Source organism: Mastigoproctus giganteus, chromosome 8, assembly GCF_048544385.1.
Source record: "Mastigoproctus giganteus isolate SK-2022 chromosome 8, ASM4854438v1, whole genome shotgun sequence".
NCBI lineage: Eukaryota > Metazoa > Arthropoda > Arachnida > Uropygi > Thelyphonidae > Mastigoproctus > Mastigoproctus giganteus.
The window spans coordinates 197,388,170-197,402,108 of record NC_143582.1 but is presented as its reverse complement, the minus strand read 5'-3'; the positions used below and the strand labels follow the sequence as shown (position 1 = coordinate 197,402,108).

The window sequence follows — 13,939 nt, the reverse complement described above, 5'->3', positions numbered from 1 at the left end:
TAAATGCATTTCCTGTATATGGAGATTAGCTTAAAAAATGCATGAAATATTTTTACTAACATAATGTTGGAAATAGCAGTCCACTGCCTATAAATTCAGCTTAAAGTTATGCTCAGATTATCAGAAAGTCTTCTACACTTAGCAGATTTTAATGGTTTAAAGTGATAAGACAGCAAAATAATAAATAGTATTAACACTGACCAGATTACTTTCAAGAAGTATTTCAAACTTCATCTAGTAAAAATAAAATTCAACATAAAAATGCAGTAAATAAATAAAGCACATTATCTACTGTAAGAACCTAATTAACAAAACAACAAAAAATTCTTGTTAAAAACAAAATTCTTAAATGAAAACTCAATGTACTCTATAAAACAGAATGAAAATTCTTCTTTTTCCAAAAGAGAAAGCACATTCTGAACATAAACACCATAAAATGATATTTTATTCCCCTGCTATAAAGTTAATTCATATTATTCAAGAAATATCACTGTTGTTTAGGAAATGTTTTTTTTTTCCTTATAGAGGAATTTAATCAGCTTTTTGGAAGGAATTTTTACTTCTGATTTCTCAATATAATGATAATTCTAAATTTCTAAATTATGCTGTATGTTGGCAAAATTTCAACATACAACATAATTTTCACATATCCATTTAATAATTTAATCACTTCATTTGTGATTCCAAACACAAACAGCTTGTGAATTCTACAGCACTCTTAATGCTATGAATAAACTAAGGATTAGAAAGAGGAATAAGTTAACAATGCATCTATGTTTTTCTAGATTGAAATTATTTTCCGAATAATTATGAAGAAAGGTTGCTCCAAAGAATGGAAGCAGACAGAATGAATAAAGAAAAAGATGAAGAAAAATTAGTTTGGCCAGGGTAAAGCTTAACTGTAAACACATACTGGCTGGTAACAAGTGGTCCATAATCAACATATGCTTACTAACACAAATTAATTAATTTAAAATCTTATGATTTTAAAACTAATTTAAATATAAATTTGAAAGGAGTTTATTACCCCCCCAAGTCCAAACAGGAAAAGGAAGCAAATGGCTTTCATATTCACTGTTATTTTATATATATCTACCAGCTGAACAGTGTTATAACAGAATCTTAATGTTAATCTTATTCATTATAAGTGACAAAACAAATGGCATCAAAATTAAACTTTTAATAATAAGAAAAAATTCAAACATCTAAATTTATAAAGCAACATGATTTGGGGGGAGGGGGAGTCAACTCTGGATGGAACTACTTAAGAAAGTATATGAAGAAATTTTTAGAAAATCAATATCATTAAATTTACATCTCAACTGATGACTACCACTGTATTTACTAACAGTGAAGCTCTTAATTTGTCCAATTATATTTAAAATATGCTATTCTTCAAGGGAAAACAAAGTGATTTAATACTTTAAATTTATAGTCATTACCCAAAGAAAAGTTTTACATAGTATATCAGTCTAATATCATTCAGCATATTTCATACCTTAATATAAGGTATGAAAGTTCAAAATAAGTTATTTTTAGAAAGTGCGCACAATTCTGATGCCATTTAACAATATCTTCCAAATCACACCACCGTTATGCACAACCATTTACACTGATACATGAAACTGCACTACATTCATATCATGAAACCAAATGAAATATGATATGAGCACATACTGACAATTTTATATTCATCTGTAAGTCAGTAGCAAATATATTTCTTTCAACAATAAAGATGGTTAGAAACCCTATACAAAGATAAAATGCAGCTTTGGCTCACTAATACAAGCCCAGCACTTTCGTTGTAAACTTACATATCTGTGAACAGATTTTAAAATATTTATTTTTACTTTGGATAAAAGGAAGACTGGATATAGTTCATGAATATATTCCACATATCTAATTTTCACTGCTTGGTTAATTTTATAAATTAGACAATTTATCCTTGAATACAACTAATGACATGAACAATCACAAAAAGCCATTTCTATTTACTTAATTAATTAGACATTGACAAGGATTTCAATTATCATGAAGGAAACCATATTTAAATTAAAGTAAACTATAAAATTCCAATAAAAAGCAATGTTCTGTAACAAAAAAAAAAAAAAAAAAAAATCTGAAAAAACTGACACTATAAACGAAGAACAAAACAAAAAAAATGTCTGTTTAACACACTTTCATTTCTTGACAGAGTACTATGAAAGACTTAACTAAAATAAAATAAGCCAGTCATACTAAAGTGATAGTTAAAAGAATACTAGACTATCTGTAAATAATTTTAATTAAACCTGAATGGTATTTATGTCTAAAATTGAAAAATGGCTATGGATTTTTTAAAGCACCAAAATTTCAACATTTCAATTATTCAGTACAGATAAAAAGCAATATGTACCCTGCACCAAAATACCAGTTTTTTTTTTTTTTCGGGAATGTTTCTATTAACATAATATAATTTTGTACGTATACACGTCTTGAAAAGAAAAATGTCTCAATGGCATTTGCAGGAAATTGTTTTGCATCCACCACAGTAAAAAAGCTACCCTTTTAAAAGTCAGATGTCTCTAACTTGCTCACCCTCCCCTCCCAAACTTTTATACACAGCTCTTTAATTTTAAATAAAATAAGGGCTGCACCATTTATAAGATATTATTTACAGATATTGTTAACTTAACTATACTCTATCATCTTGAGTTTGGCAGTTCATCTCTCCTGATTCAACAGAAAGACTGACTTCTGGCGTATGGTGTTCACCAGGCACTCCTCCATTAAGTCTCTGTCGGCAAGTAGGAGAAGATCCTGTGCCATGTGGTGCCCTAGGAGAATCTTTTCCTTCTTTCTGGGGTCCACAGCATGTTTGAGCTACACAATTGGTACTGGCAGGACAGTCCAGCATACAATCTTCTTTATCCTGAAATGAATACTGCTTCAATAACACACTTGAACAAACAAAAGAGGACCACCTGCTTTTCTCATACACAAAACTCACAGAAAGGTCAAGTTTTAACTAGTATTACATTACCCTCCAAAAAGTATCCGGACACACACAAACATGCACTGCTTTTACACTGATGTCAATGAAACTCACTCCAATAATATGCTGGTCCCCATTTGGCCAATATGACACACCACCCTCCTGGATGGGCTTTCTGTCCAATAAGTAGTAGTAGTAGTGGCATGTGATGCAAGAAAGCAAGTGTATGAGCTTATGCAGCATCAGCCAAAAAAAAAAAAAAAAAACACACCATTCCCTCGAAAATGCCTGTCCAGTTCCAGTGACAGACTGCAATGAGCACAGTCTTTCATTCCACCTGCAGAATGGTGATTAGTTGAGATACTGATGTAGGACATGTTAGCCTGGCCCTCAAGACATTCCAGTGCATCCCATAGGTATTTCATACATTAAAATCAGAACATTGCACCAGCCATTCTAACTTTTGTGCATTCGTGTTCATGAATCATTCTCAAATAGCACCAGTGGCATGGAATGGACATTATCCTATTGAAACAAACATGGCCTGTACCAAAGAACTGCCACATTGTAGGGAGAATGAAACTGTTCAAAATATTAAGGTAGATACCAGTTTTTATGGTTCCTTACACAACCACCAAAGGTCCTAGGCCATATCATAAGAAACAGTTGCACACAATCCCACCTACGAATGTCATCATTGGCACAATGCACTTTGGCAGCAAATATTCTAATATTCTCCAAGCATCTCACACACCTATATGACTGAAATAGGGTGTCGTGAGATTTATCATTCCACAGAACTAACTTCCACTACAGTGTTCTCCCTGGACCTATCGAATGGGCACACCTCCTGGTGAATTTAGCTGACCAGCTGGCTAAAATTTAAGCAATTCTCACGGTACTGTATGGTACTGCTCACTGATCTTGATAATATTAATTCGAACATACTATAAGATCGAGATCAATGCGACAGGAGCATATAATGTTAAATTATGTAATTACTTTTTGCTCTGGTTCGCTTAAGTCACATTTATAAATAACAGAAAATTTTATAACATTGCGAAGTATTACACTTCCCTACCCAGCTAATTCATAATGCCACCCAGCTGGCAAATTTTTCTGGGGAGAACACTGCACTACTCCATGGAACAATTACTGCATTGGTTTCAACATTCAAGGTGCAAACACTGATTGTGATTGCCAATGATTGTATTATGTGCTACCACTCTCCCAAGAAAACAGACACTGTGGAACTCCATACATGGTGTGTTTGCAAAGGCCCCAACTCCTGTTGCCACATTAAACTACTTGTTGATTTTTTGCAGAAATGTCTGACGTGACTGTTGTACTATCCTTCTGAGTACTGGTTACATGGAGTGAGCTTCTGTGGTCTTCCTATGTGTTGTTTGATTGTGGTGGTGGTACTGTCACTCTTCCAATTCATAATAACATCACCAGCAGTTGAGCAGCCAGTAATGTGAAATGCAACAACAACACCTCTCTCACAATCAGTCAGCTTGGCTCTTATGTACCACAACAAAAATCAATTAACTTGTGTGGCTCACATGCCTGCCTTAATATACTAGTCTGAAACATCCATTTTTCTGGAAGGTTCAACAGACTTAAGAAAACTGGGGTGTCAGGTTACTTTCTAGAGGGTAATGTATCTTAAAATTCAGTTATTAAAATAACTTGATACAAAATAGTTCTGATAGTAAAGTACAAGACAAATTCGGAACCTCCGTAGCCAGGTGGGCAGGAGCAGCAGTGCGAAGCACACGCTTCTTGATTAGACCAGGGTTTGAGCCCGTGACCACCAAATACGGAGGATGTGGAAAGGTCAGGGAATGACAACCGCATAACCCCGGAGAAATATGGCCTTAGTTGCTAATGCTCCTAAAAACCAAATAACAAACAAGACAAATTTTGGCCTATACAATCCAAACATATATTTATCATTTTAAGTTTTAGCCAAAATACCGTATATCTATAATTTCATCAAAATCCATTTATTCAGAGGAGCTGAATAAATGGATTTTGATTTTGGTTATATTCATCTGGAAAAAAGAGAGATACACTAAATCACTACTTCAGAAATCATATACATTAATCCATTGGATACACCCCTGTGAACGCAAGAGACAGGCAGCTATCCACTTAGTGCCACAACTAAATATACTAATTTTTCACAATAATATGATTTGTAGCCAAGTGTTAATATTACTTACCCATTTTTGAGCTAAAAAATTAATATAATGGTGATAAATATTGCTCAACTTGAAAGGCAACTCTTGCAAAAAAATTTTAAGCATTTGTAATATTTATAACTGTAAATAGAAACAGAAATTCATTAGACCAGGGGTGGCCAACAAGTCGATCGCAGCTTTAATTTCGGTCGATCACAACAAATTTTAAATATATATAAAAAATAGATTAGTCAAAATCTAAATGTTATTATTGCATAATAATACAAACATTATTATTACAAATCTGTTGAACCATGTGACTACTCTTGTTGCCACGCAGCCGCTAGGCTTGTCTAGTGAAAATTCAAGCAGTTACGTTGTGGGGAGCACAGAGCATGTGTCAAATTCTTATTTAGCTTACTTAATATTAATAACTGGACCATACTTATACATTAATTTAATACCCTTTGATTTAAAATGAATACTATGAAAAAGAGTAAAACGTATCATTTTCATAAAGAGTGGGAACTAGACTACTTTTTTTAATGATAAAAGAAAAATGATGTTTAATTTGCAATGCTTTCTTGGCTATACCCAAAAAAGGAAATTTAGAAAGGCACTTCAACGCAATCCATGGTAAATACCAATCAGATTTTCTGCCTAATAGTGACCTTAGAAAAACTAAATTAAAAGAACTTAAATCCAGATTATTCGCACAACAAAATTTCTTCATGACACCTAATTTACAATTTTAAGCAGTAACTGTAGCATCATTTAAAGTGAGTCATCTTCTTGAAAAAAAATGCAAACCATTTTCTGATGGTCAATTCATCAAAGATGCATTTTTGGAAATAACAGATTCTCTTTTTGAAAATTTAAGAACAAAAATGAAATTAAAAGTGCTCTTCAAGATCTGCAATTATCTTGAAATACTGTGATGCAATGCATCCAAAAAAAAATGAGTAAAAATGTGAGCGAACAAATTACATGCTCATATTGCTAATTGTGTGTCCTTTTCTTGACAACTGGATGAATCTACAGACATCAGTGATACAGCTCAATTGCTTGTTTTTATTCTTATGGTTTTCGATGATTCTACTGCTAGAGAAGAACTGTGGGTATGGTTTCATTAAAAGAAAGAACTAGAGGTCTTGATATGTTTAACGCATCCAAAAATTTTAATGAAAAAATTAAATTGCCACTATTTAGGCTCGTATCAATAGCAACAGATGGATCTAACGCAATGGAAGGGCATCTTAATGGATTCATCGCATTGTGCCAAAAGGATGATGAATTCCCAATTTTTTTAATTTTCACCTTCATCCACCAACAAGTGTTAGCCAGTAAAAGATTAAATACTAAAAGTGTTGTGGACATCGTTTTCAAAATTGTGAAATCCATCAGAGGACAATCTCTTCAATGGCTGCATGGTGCAAGAAAGCCTATGGCTTATGCTGCACCAGCCAAAAAAAAAAAAAAAAAAAAACCGAACAAAACAATGATATAAAAAAAAATAATAATAATAATAATAATAATTAATAAAAAAAAAAGAAAATTAAATCTATCATCCTATGCGCTTCCCTTACCCGAAAGTACTATCCAGATGACCTTTGAATTTCCCCAAACTGTCGGCCTCTACCACCCATGAAGGCAACTTATTCCGGTAGTTTATAACTCACTGGCTAAAATAAAACTTCCTGCAGTCCAATCTAAACATTTCCCCCCGTAACTTGAATTTATGTTCCCTAGTTCTAGCATCATTTATAATCTTGAAAATTTCGTCCTCATTCATTTTACTGATGCCTCTCAGAGCCTTAAACACCTCAATCAAATCTCCTCTAAGGTGTCTAGTTTCCAAACTCTGCAACCCACATATTCGAAGTCTTTCTTCATAAGGACACCCTTTTGCCGATCTCACCAGGCGAGTTACCCGTCTTTGCACCCTTTCAAGAAGCTCGATGTCTTTCTTTAGGTGCGGTCTCCATACTTGAACACAGTATTCCAAATGTGGTCTAACATAAGCATTATATAATGGGATTACCACGTCCCTATCTCTACTTGCAAAAGTTCGATAGATCATCGATAGGACACCATGGGCCTTCCTTGCAACATGTTTACAATGCTCAGAGAATTTCATGTCTGAACGTATCGTAACACCCAAGTCCCTTTCCTCCAGTACTGGGTTTAGTTGAACTCCACCAAGTGAATAAGTTATTTTGGGATTACTGTTTCCCAGGTGTAATACCTTACACTTCGTTGGATTAAAGCATAGCTGCCATTTTTCTGACCATTCCTGAATTCTATCTAGGTCTCTCTGAAGAAGCTCAGCTTGACAGTGATCATTAACTACTCTACCAATTTTAACATCATCTGCAAATTTAGACATCACGCCCTCTATCTCTTCATCGATGTCGTTTATGAAAATTAAAAACATCAGTTGTCCTCCTAATACTGATCCTTGGGGAACCCCATTTCTTACATCAACCCAATCTGAGGAATAGCCATTTATCACAACCATCTGCCTCCTGCCCTGAAGCCATCCTTCTATCCATCTAAGGATTTTCCCAGTGATTCCAACCTGTTCCAGCTTATAAAGCAACCGCTCATGTGGGACTGAGTCAAAAGCTTTGCTGAAATCTAAATAAACAATGTTGAAATTATTCCCTAAATCCAGCTCGTGAGTGACCCTTTTGAAATAGCGAACAAGATTTGTTAAACACGATTTTCCCTTTACAAAACCATGCTGAGTATCCTTGAGAATTTCAATTCGATCCAACTGATCCTGAATTCCACCCTTGATCATTGCTTCCATGATTTTCCCTACTACTGAAGTCAGACTGACAGGTCGATAATTTCCAACTTCACCTTTAGAGCCACCCTTATGTATGGGAGATACATTTGCACTTTTCCAATCCAAGGGAATCTCCCCAGAGTCTAGTGATGCTCGCATAATTAGCCTCAATGGTTCAATGCACTCGCTTGCCGCCTCCCTTAAGATTATAGGGTATATTCCATCAACTCCAGGAGCCTTACTGGTCTGTAGGCTCTGTAGGGGTAAAATTTAAAACAGTAAAAAGATAAGCAATCAATAACAAAGAACACGGCACACACAAATTGCAAGTAACACAATACGCGCAAGTGAGAACCGAGTAACGAGTTACAAAGCTTTAAAAACAGGAATGAAGAGAAGATCTGAAAATTAATTTTTTTATATGATTGAAGATTTCATGGAAGTGTAAACATATTTCACCATAATAATCCACAGAATTCCAGCTGTCGGTATTATCGCAAATTCAGTAAGATCGAGTTTATTATTCAAATAGGCCTCTGGGGTTGGGTATATTCATACTATGATTTTTTAGTGTTTCTCACCAACCATTGAAGTAAAAACGAAAGACGAAAAACCAAATTCTTAAAATTTTAATATTTACAATAAATTTATTTACAGACAAAACAAAATACCATATTACTGATGACAGCAATTTTAAAATAAGACAACTGTGATATACAGTAAATATACAAGGTGATAATACAGATACCGAATTTAAAATACAATAAAATATACTAGGTTAAAAGCGCTAAAATACTAACTGAAGCTTTCAAAGGCTTCTGCCTTCTTTCTCAACAGTGTACTTCTATTCTGCGGTGCATCATTAAATACCAGCAGGTTCACGGTGCATCTCACGTAAACGTATACTGTTTCCGTCGGAACCGGAAGTGGCTCGGGAGCGTTTCAGGCAAAAACGTTCATCCCCTCCAAGGATTACCACCTCAAAGAGGGGATGAATACGTGTGCCCCTATCTCTATTTATATTATTCTCAATAGAACTAATTCGTAAGCTCTCGAGCCACTTGCGGTCCCAAAATCTATGCGCCCGATCAGTGATGACAGCTTCGTCTGGGGAGATTTGATGTTGCTTCTCCCAGCTGTAGCTGAACATTTCTGGGAGAAGCAACATCAAATCTCCCCAGACGAAGCTGTCATCACTGATCGGGCGCATAGATTTTGGGACCGCAAGTGGCTCGAGAGCTTACGAATTAGTTCTATTGAGAATAATATAAATAGAGATAGGGGCACACGTATTCATCCCCTCTTTGAGGCGGTAATCCTTGGAGGGGATGAACGTTTTTGCCTGAAACGCTCCCGAGCCACTTCCGGTTCCGACGGAAACAGTATACGTTTACGTGAGATGCACCGTGAACTTGCTGGTATTTAATGATGCACCGCAGAATAGAAGTACACTGTTGAGAAAGAAGGCAGAAGCCTTTGAAAGCTTCAGTTAGTATTTTAGCGCTTTTAACCTAGTATATTTTATTGTATTTTAAATTCGGTATCTGTATTATCACCTTGTATATTTACTGTATATCACAGTTGTCTTATTTTAAAATTGCTGTCATCAGTAATATGGTATTTTGTTTTGTCTGTAAATAAATTTATTGTAAATATTAAAATTTTAAGAATTTGGTTTTTCGTCTTTCGTTTTTACTTCAATGGTTGGTGAGAAACACTAAAAAATCATAGTATACAGTTTATTGTCCGTTTAGGATGGATTTCACTAAGAGAAAAGCCCAATAAACAGGTGACTACTAATCGTTTTTATTGTTTTATGGTTGTGACCTCCAAAATTTCGACTGAACCACGTGGTACCGTCAGAGACAATCGTAGGGTAATTTCCAGTGCTGTGGTCTCCTGCCCCAATTAAGCGAAGTGAACCCTGGCTATTTTCTTGATTTGTTTCTGTTTTTTAAGATTTGCCCCAAATAAATGGCTGCCCCGATTAACTGGTGGGCCAAATAACCGGAATCCACTGTGTGTATATATATATATATATACATATAAACCAAGATTAGTATGTGATAATTTTGTAAAAATGTGCCCATGATAGCATTTCAGCTTAAAATTTAAAAACCCTCGATTTATATATTGAATTTATTTATTAGGTAACTCTTCCATATCATGGGGCAATGCATAACGTATTCATATACTTATAGCTGCCAAAATATGTTAATTATACTGGAATAATATTGAAAATAACAGACTGGATGGCTGCTAGATTTATGTCCATCATAAGACCACATACTTAACCTCATAGAGAGTTTGGAATTAATAATGTCCCACAGTTGATGATAATAATTAATTGAACTGAATACTTTTTAAAACCATGAAAAGAAAATTAACTGATGTTTTTGAGACACCAGGACTAGGTTTAACATATTTCTTAGATAAAACTAATGTGGTATATTTCTTAGCATGCCAAAAACAGTCCTTCCACTTACATCAATCAAATAAATGTTTATATACATTCTATAGCATGTAAAAACTGCTGATGCAAACAAGTTAGCATTAGTTGAGGCATATGATGCAAGAAAGGCAAAAAAAAAAAAAAAAAAAAAACCTTTCCCATTTCACCCATCTGGTCACTTCAAATGTTTCTCTAGTTCAGCCTTAAATTTATTTAAGCTATCAACTTCCACAACAACAGATGGAAGTCTGTTCCAGCAATCAACTACCCGCTGGCTAAAGGCAAACTTCTGCACATCGATTCTACAACCGTCTTTCCTCAATTTGAATCTATGCCCCCTCAGATTCTTAATCTGAGCAAGTGGAAGTGTCCTGTCAGTATTGGGCATTGCTCAAACCATTCAAGGAGACTAGGCACCTGTGAGGTGACCTTGATCAGGTCACCTTGTAGGTGCCTAGTCTCCAGATGCTGTAACTTGCAGAACTTAAGCCTTTCTTTGTAAGTGCACCCCTTTGTTCCTCTCAGCAATCTTATTGCCCTTCTCTGTACTCATTCTAGCAACTCTACATCCTTCCTAAAATGAGGCCTCCAGACCTGTATACAGTACTCAAGGCGTGGCCTGACCATTGCCTTATACAAAGGGATAATCACCTTGTTGTGAATACATCAAACATGATCGCTAGCAAATTCCAATATATCATTGACAAGACCCCATGATCTACTCAGAAAACTTCATATCTGACTGCACAATTACACCCAGGTCTCTTTCATTCTCCACTACCCTGAGTGTAGTACCACACAGTTGATACGTTTCTCTTGGGTTACTGCTATCCATAAGGAGTACTTTGCATTTGTCAATGTTAAACTTCAGTTGCCACTTCTCAGCCCATCTGCCTAACTTTTCTAGATCCTGTTGCAGTAGCATACTGTCTTTACTGCCATTAACAACCCTGCCAACCTTTGTATCATCTGCAAACTTGGACATTAAGCCTCCATTGATATCATTGATAAATACACAAAACAACAATGGGCCCAGCACCGAACCCTGGGAGACTCCGCAAATAACATTAGTCCACATAGAGCAGTGTCCATTTGTTACCACTCTCTGCCGTCTCCCACTCAACTATCCCTTTATCCACTGCAGTAACTTGTCCTTAATGCCATACTGTTCCAATTTGTAAAGCAGTCTTCCACGTGCAACAATATCAAAAGCTTTCCTGAAATCCAAGTACAGTAGACTCTCGATTTTCCGGGATAGATGGTAAAAAACAAATCCTGGATAATCAATTTCACGGTTAATCCAAAAATATAGAAGTCCTCGACATACGTAATAGTAACGTAAGATGTAACGTCTTACTTTGTCGAGTTTTACGTAACTCGGGAATGACTAATATCATATTGCTACTATATTATTATTGACAAATCTGAATTCAGCACGATACCTGTTATTAATATTTGGCCATTTTCGTACATTCTTATTAGTTTAATTTTCTGATCCAAATCGATCACTTTCCTTTTCTTGGTAAATTTACTAGTACCGCTGTAATTATTCTCTTAGTTGGCACCACGATAATGGTCAAAATGAAATTTTCTGTAAAGAACTTCACAGGGTTAAGGCGAAAACTCACTATTATCAGTGAGCTCACAATTTACTAAAGCACATTTCTGGAGGTCACTGCCATCAAACAAAAACAATTTGCACTTCCCGAGTTACTGGGCTTTTCTGTTCGTGAATCTAATTATAAACGGTATTAAACTCTATCTTATTGTATTTGCATTAATACCTATAGCTGCAATTGTATGGGTTTTTACGTTATTATGTTGAATTGTTCGTCCCCTTCACAGAAATCTTCAATCATAAAAAACAAACCATAAATAAATTGTAAGAATCTTCTCTTCTTTCTTATTTTTTAAATTGTTACGCCATATTTCACTTGTGCAATTTGTGCGTGTGGTGATTGTTGTTATTGATTACTTATTATTTTTTTTTGTTTTAAATTTTACAATCCTAAAAAAAAAAAAAAAAAAAAAATCGATTGAAAAAGAAATTTACGTAAATCTGTAGTTGCATAAGTCAGGGACTTACTGTATCGAAAAATGTTCAGCAACCTACATAAAAAATATGGTGATAGATAAACCACTTGCCACGCACTACTTGCATGTCCAATATGATGCTTCCCTTTATTTTTTGCGATGTCGATTTTAAATCTAATAGGTTCCCTTTATTTTTTACGATGTTGCATATGATTTGGTCACCAACATTATAATGGTTCATTAGAGATTTAACGGATGCACCAGATTCAAACTTTTGAATAATTTCAATCTCTTTGTTTAACTGAAAGCACAAATCTTTTGCATTTATCCATGATTTTTGCGATTTTTAAACAAAAAAAATAAAATAAAATAAATAAATAAATAATATTTACTATAAAAAAAAAATTGACATTCCTGACATAAATAACGAAACAAAATTTGTTTTTTTGAGGTGCAACGGAACACAACAATCAACGCGATGCACTAAAACGAACTAAATATTTCTTCTCTCTCTCTCTTTTTTTTAAGTGGCAGGTTCTAGTTATTAGTTGAATTTTATGATTTTTGGTTGATTTTTTTTTTTTAATTTGGAGTCTTGTAGTGTCCCAGTTAATCCGATCCCAGTAAATTGAGAGACTGCTGTATATATCAAAATTATTTTTTGCATCCAGTTCCTTTGTGACCACATTATAGTATCCAATCAAATTGGTCAGACAAGACTTCCCCCCTTGGCAAACCCATGCTGTTTCTGAATTATTACTGCCTGTCTTGTCTAGATGATCCTGCAATGCTTCTTTAACCAGTGACTCCATTATTTTCCCTGGAACAGAAGTCAAACTAATGGGTCTGTAATTACTTGTGTCATCCTTTGATCCCCCTTTGTGAATTGGAGACACATTTGCACATCTCCAGTCTAGGGGACCTCCCCTAGAGTCCAAGGATGCTCTCATAATCATGGCTTAAGGTTTGCTTACTTCCTTTGCTGCCTCCTTTAATATAACTGGATAGATCCCATCCAACCCAGGTGGCTTTCTTATGTTTAACTTCAACAATTTCTCCTATACTTTCCTCTCAGTTATTAAAAAATTGCTTAGCTCCCTGTTAGAGTCTGATAAAGTTCTGGCATTCCCCTCCTTGAATAACTCCTCACGTGTGAATGTAGATGCAAAATACTCAAACCATCTATGTTAAGTGAAACAATCTGATTCATCCCCTTCCTTCTAGAATTTACATAAGTAAAGAACTCTTTGCTGTTTTTCTTTGCGTCCTTTGCCAAAGATTTTTCATAATCTGCCTTTGCCTACCTAACCTCCTTTGTGACTTGATTACAGACTAGCTTATATCTGCCGTAGACTTCTGTGTCGCCTGATAATTTATATGCATTCCATGCATTTTTCTTCTCTTCCATGAGCCTCATTAATTCATCCGACATCCATTTAGGCCTGAACCTTGAACAGCATTTCTTAATTGGTATGAAAAGCCTAGTAGCCTCCAAGATTAAG

General features: G+C 35.0%; 1 protein-coding gene across 2 annotated transcripts in view; it reads right to left on the bottom strand.

Annotated features, from left to right (window-relative positions):
• Nucleotides 1–2,454: 2,454 nt before the first annotated feature.
• The window catches only part of LOC150082151 (proton-coupled zinc antiporter SLC30A1-like), a 145,162-nt gene continuing 133,677 nt past the window's right edge, over nucleotides 2,455–13,939 (bottom strand). Inside the window, exon 9 of one of the 2 annotated variants that reach the window (XM_090380013.1) lies at nucleotides 2,455–2,923. In XM_090380013.1, coding sequence (XP_090236139.1) covers nucleotides 2,675–2,923 — 249 coding nt within the window. In that variant the 3' untranslated portion in view covers nucleotides 2,455–2,674. The remainder of the gene's footprint in view (nucleotides 2,924–13,939) is intronic. The other variant, XM_090380014.1, reaches the window with a different exon arrangement.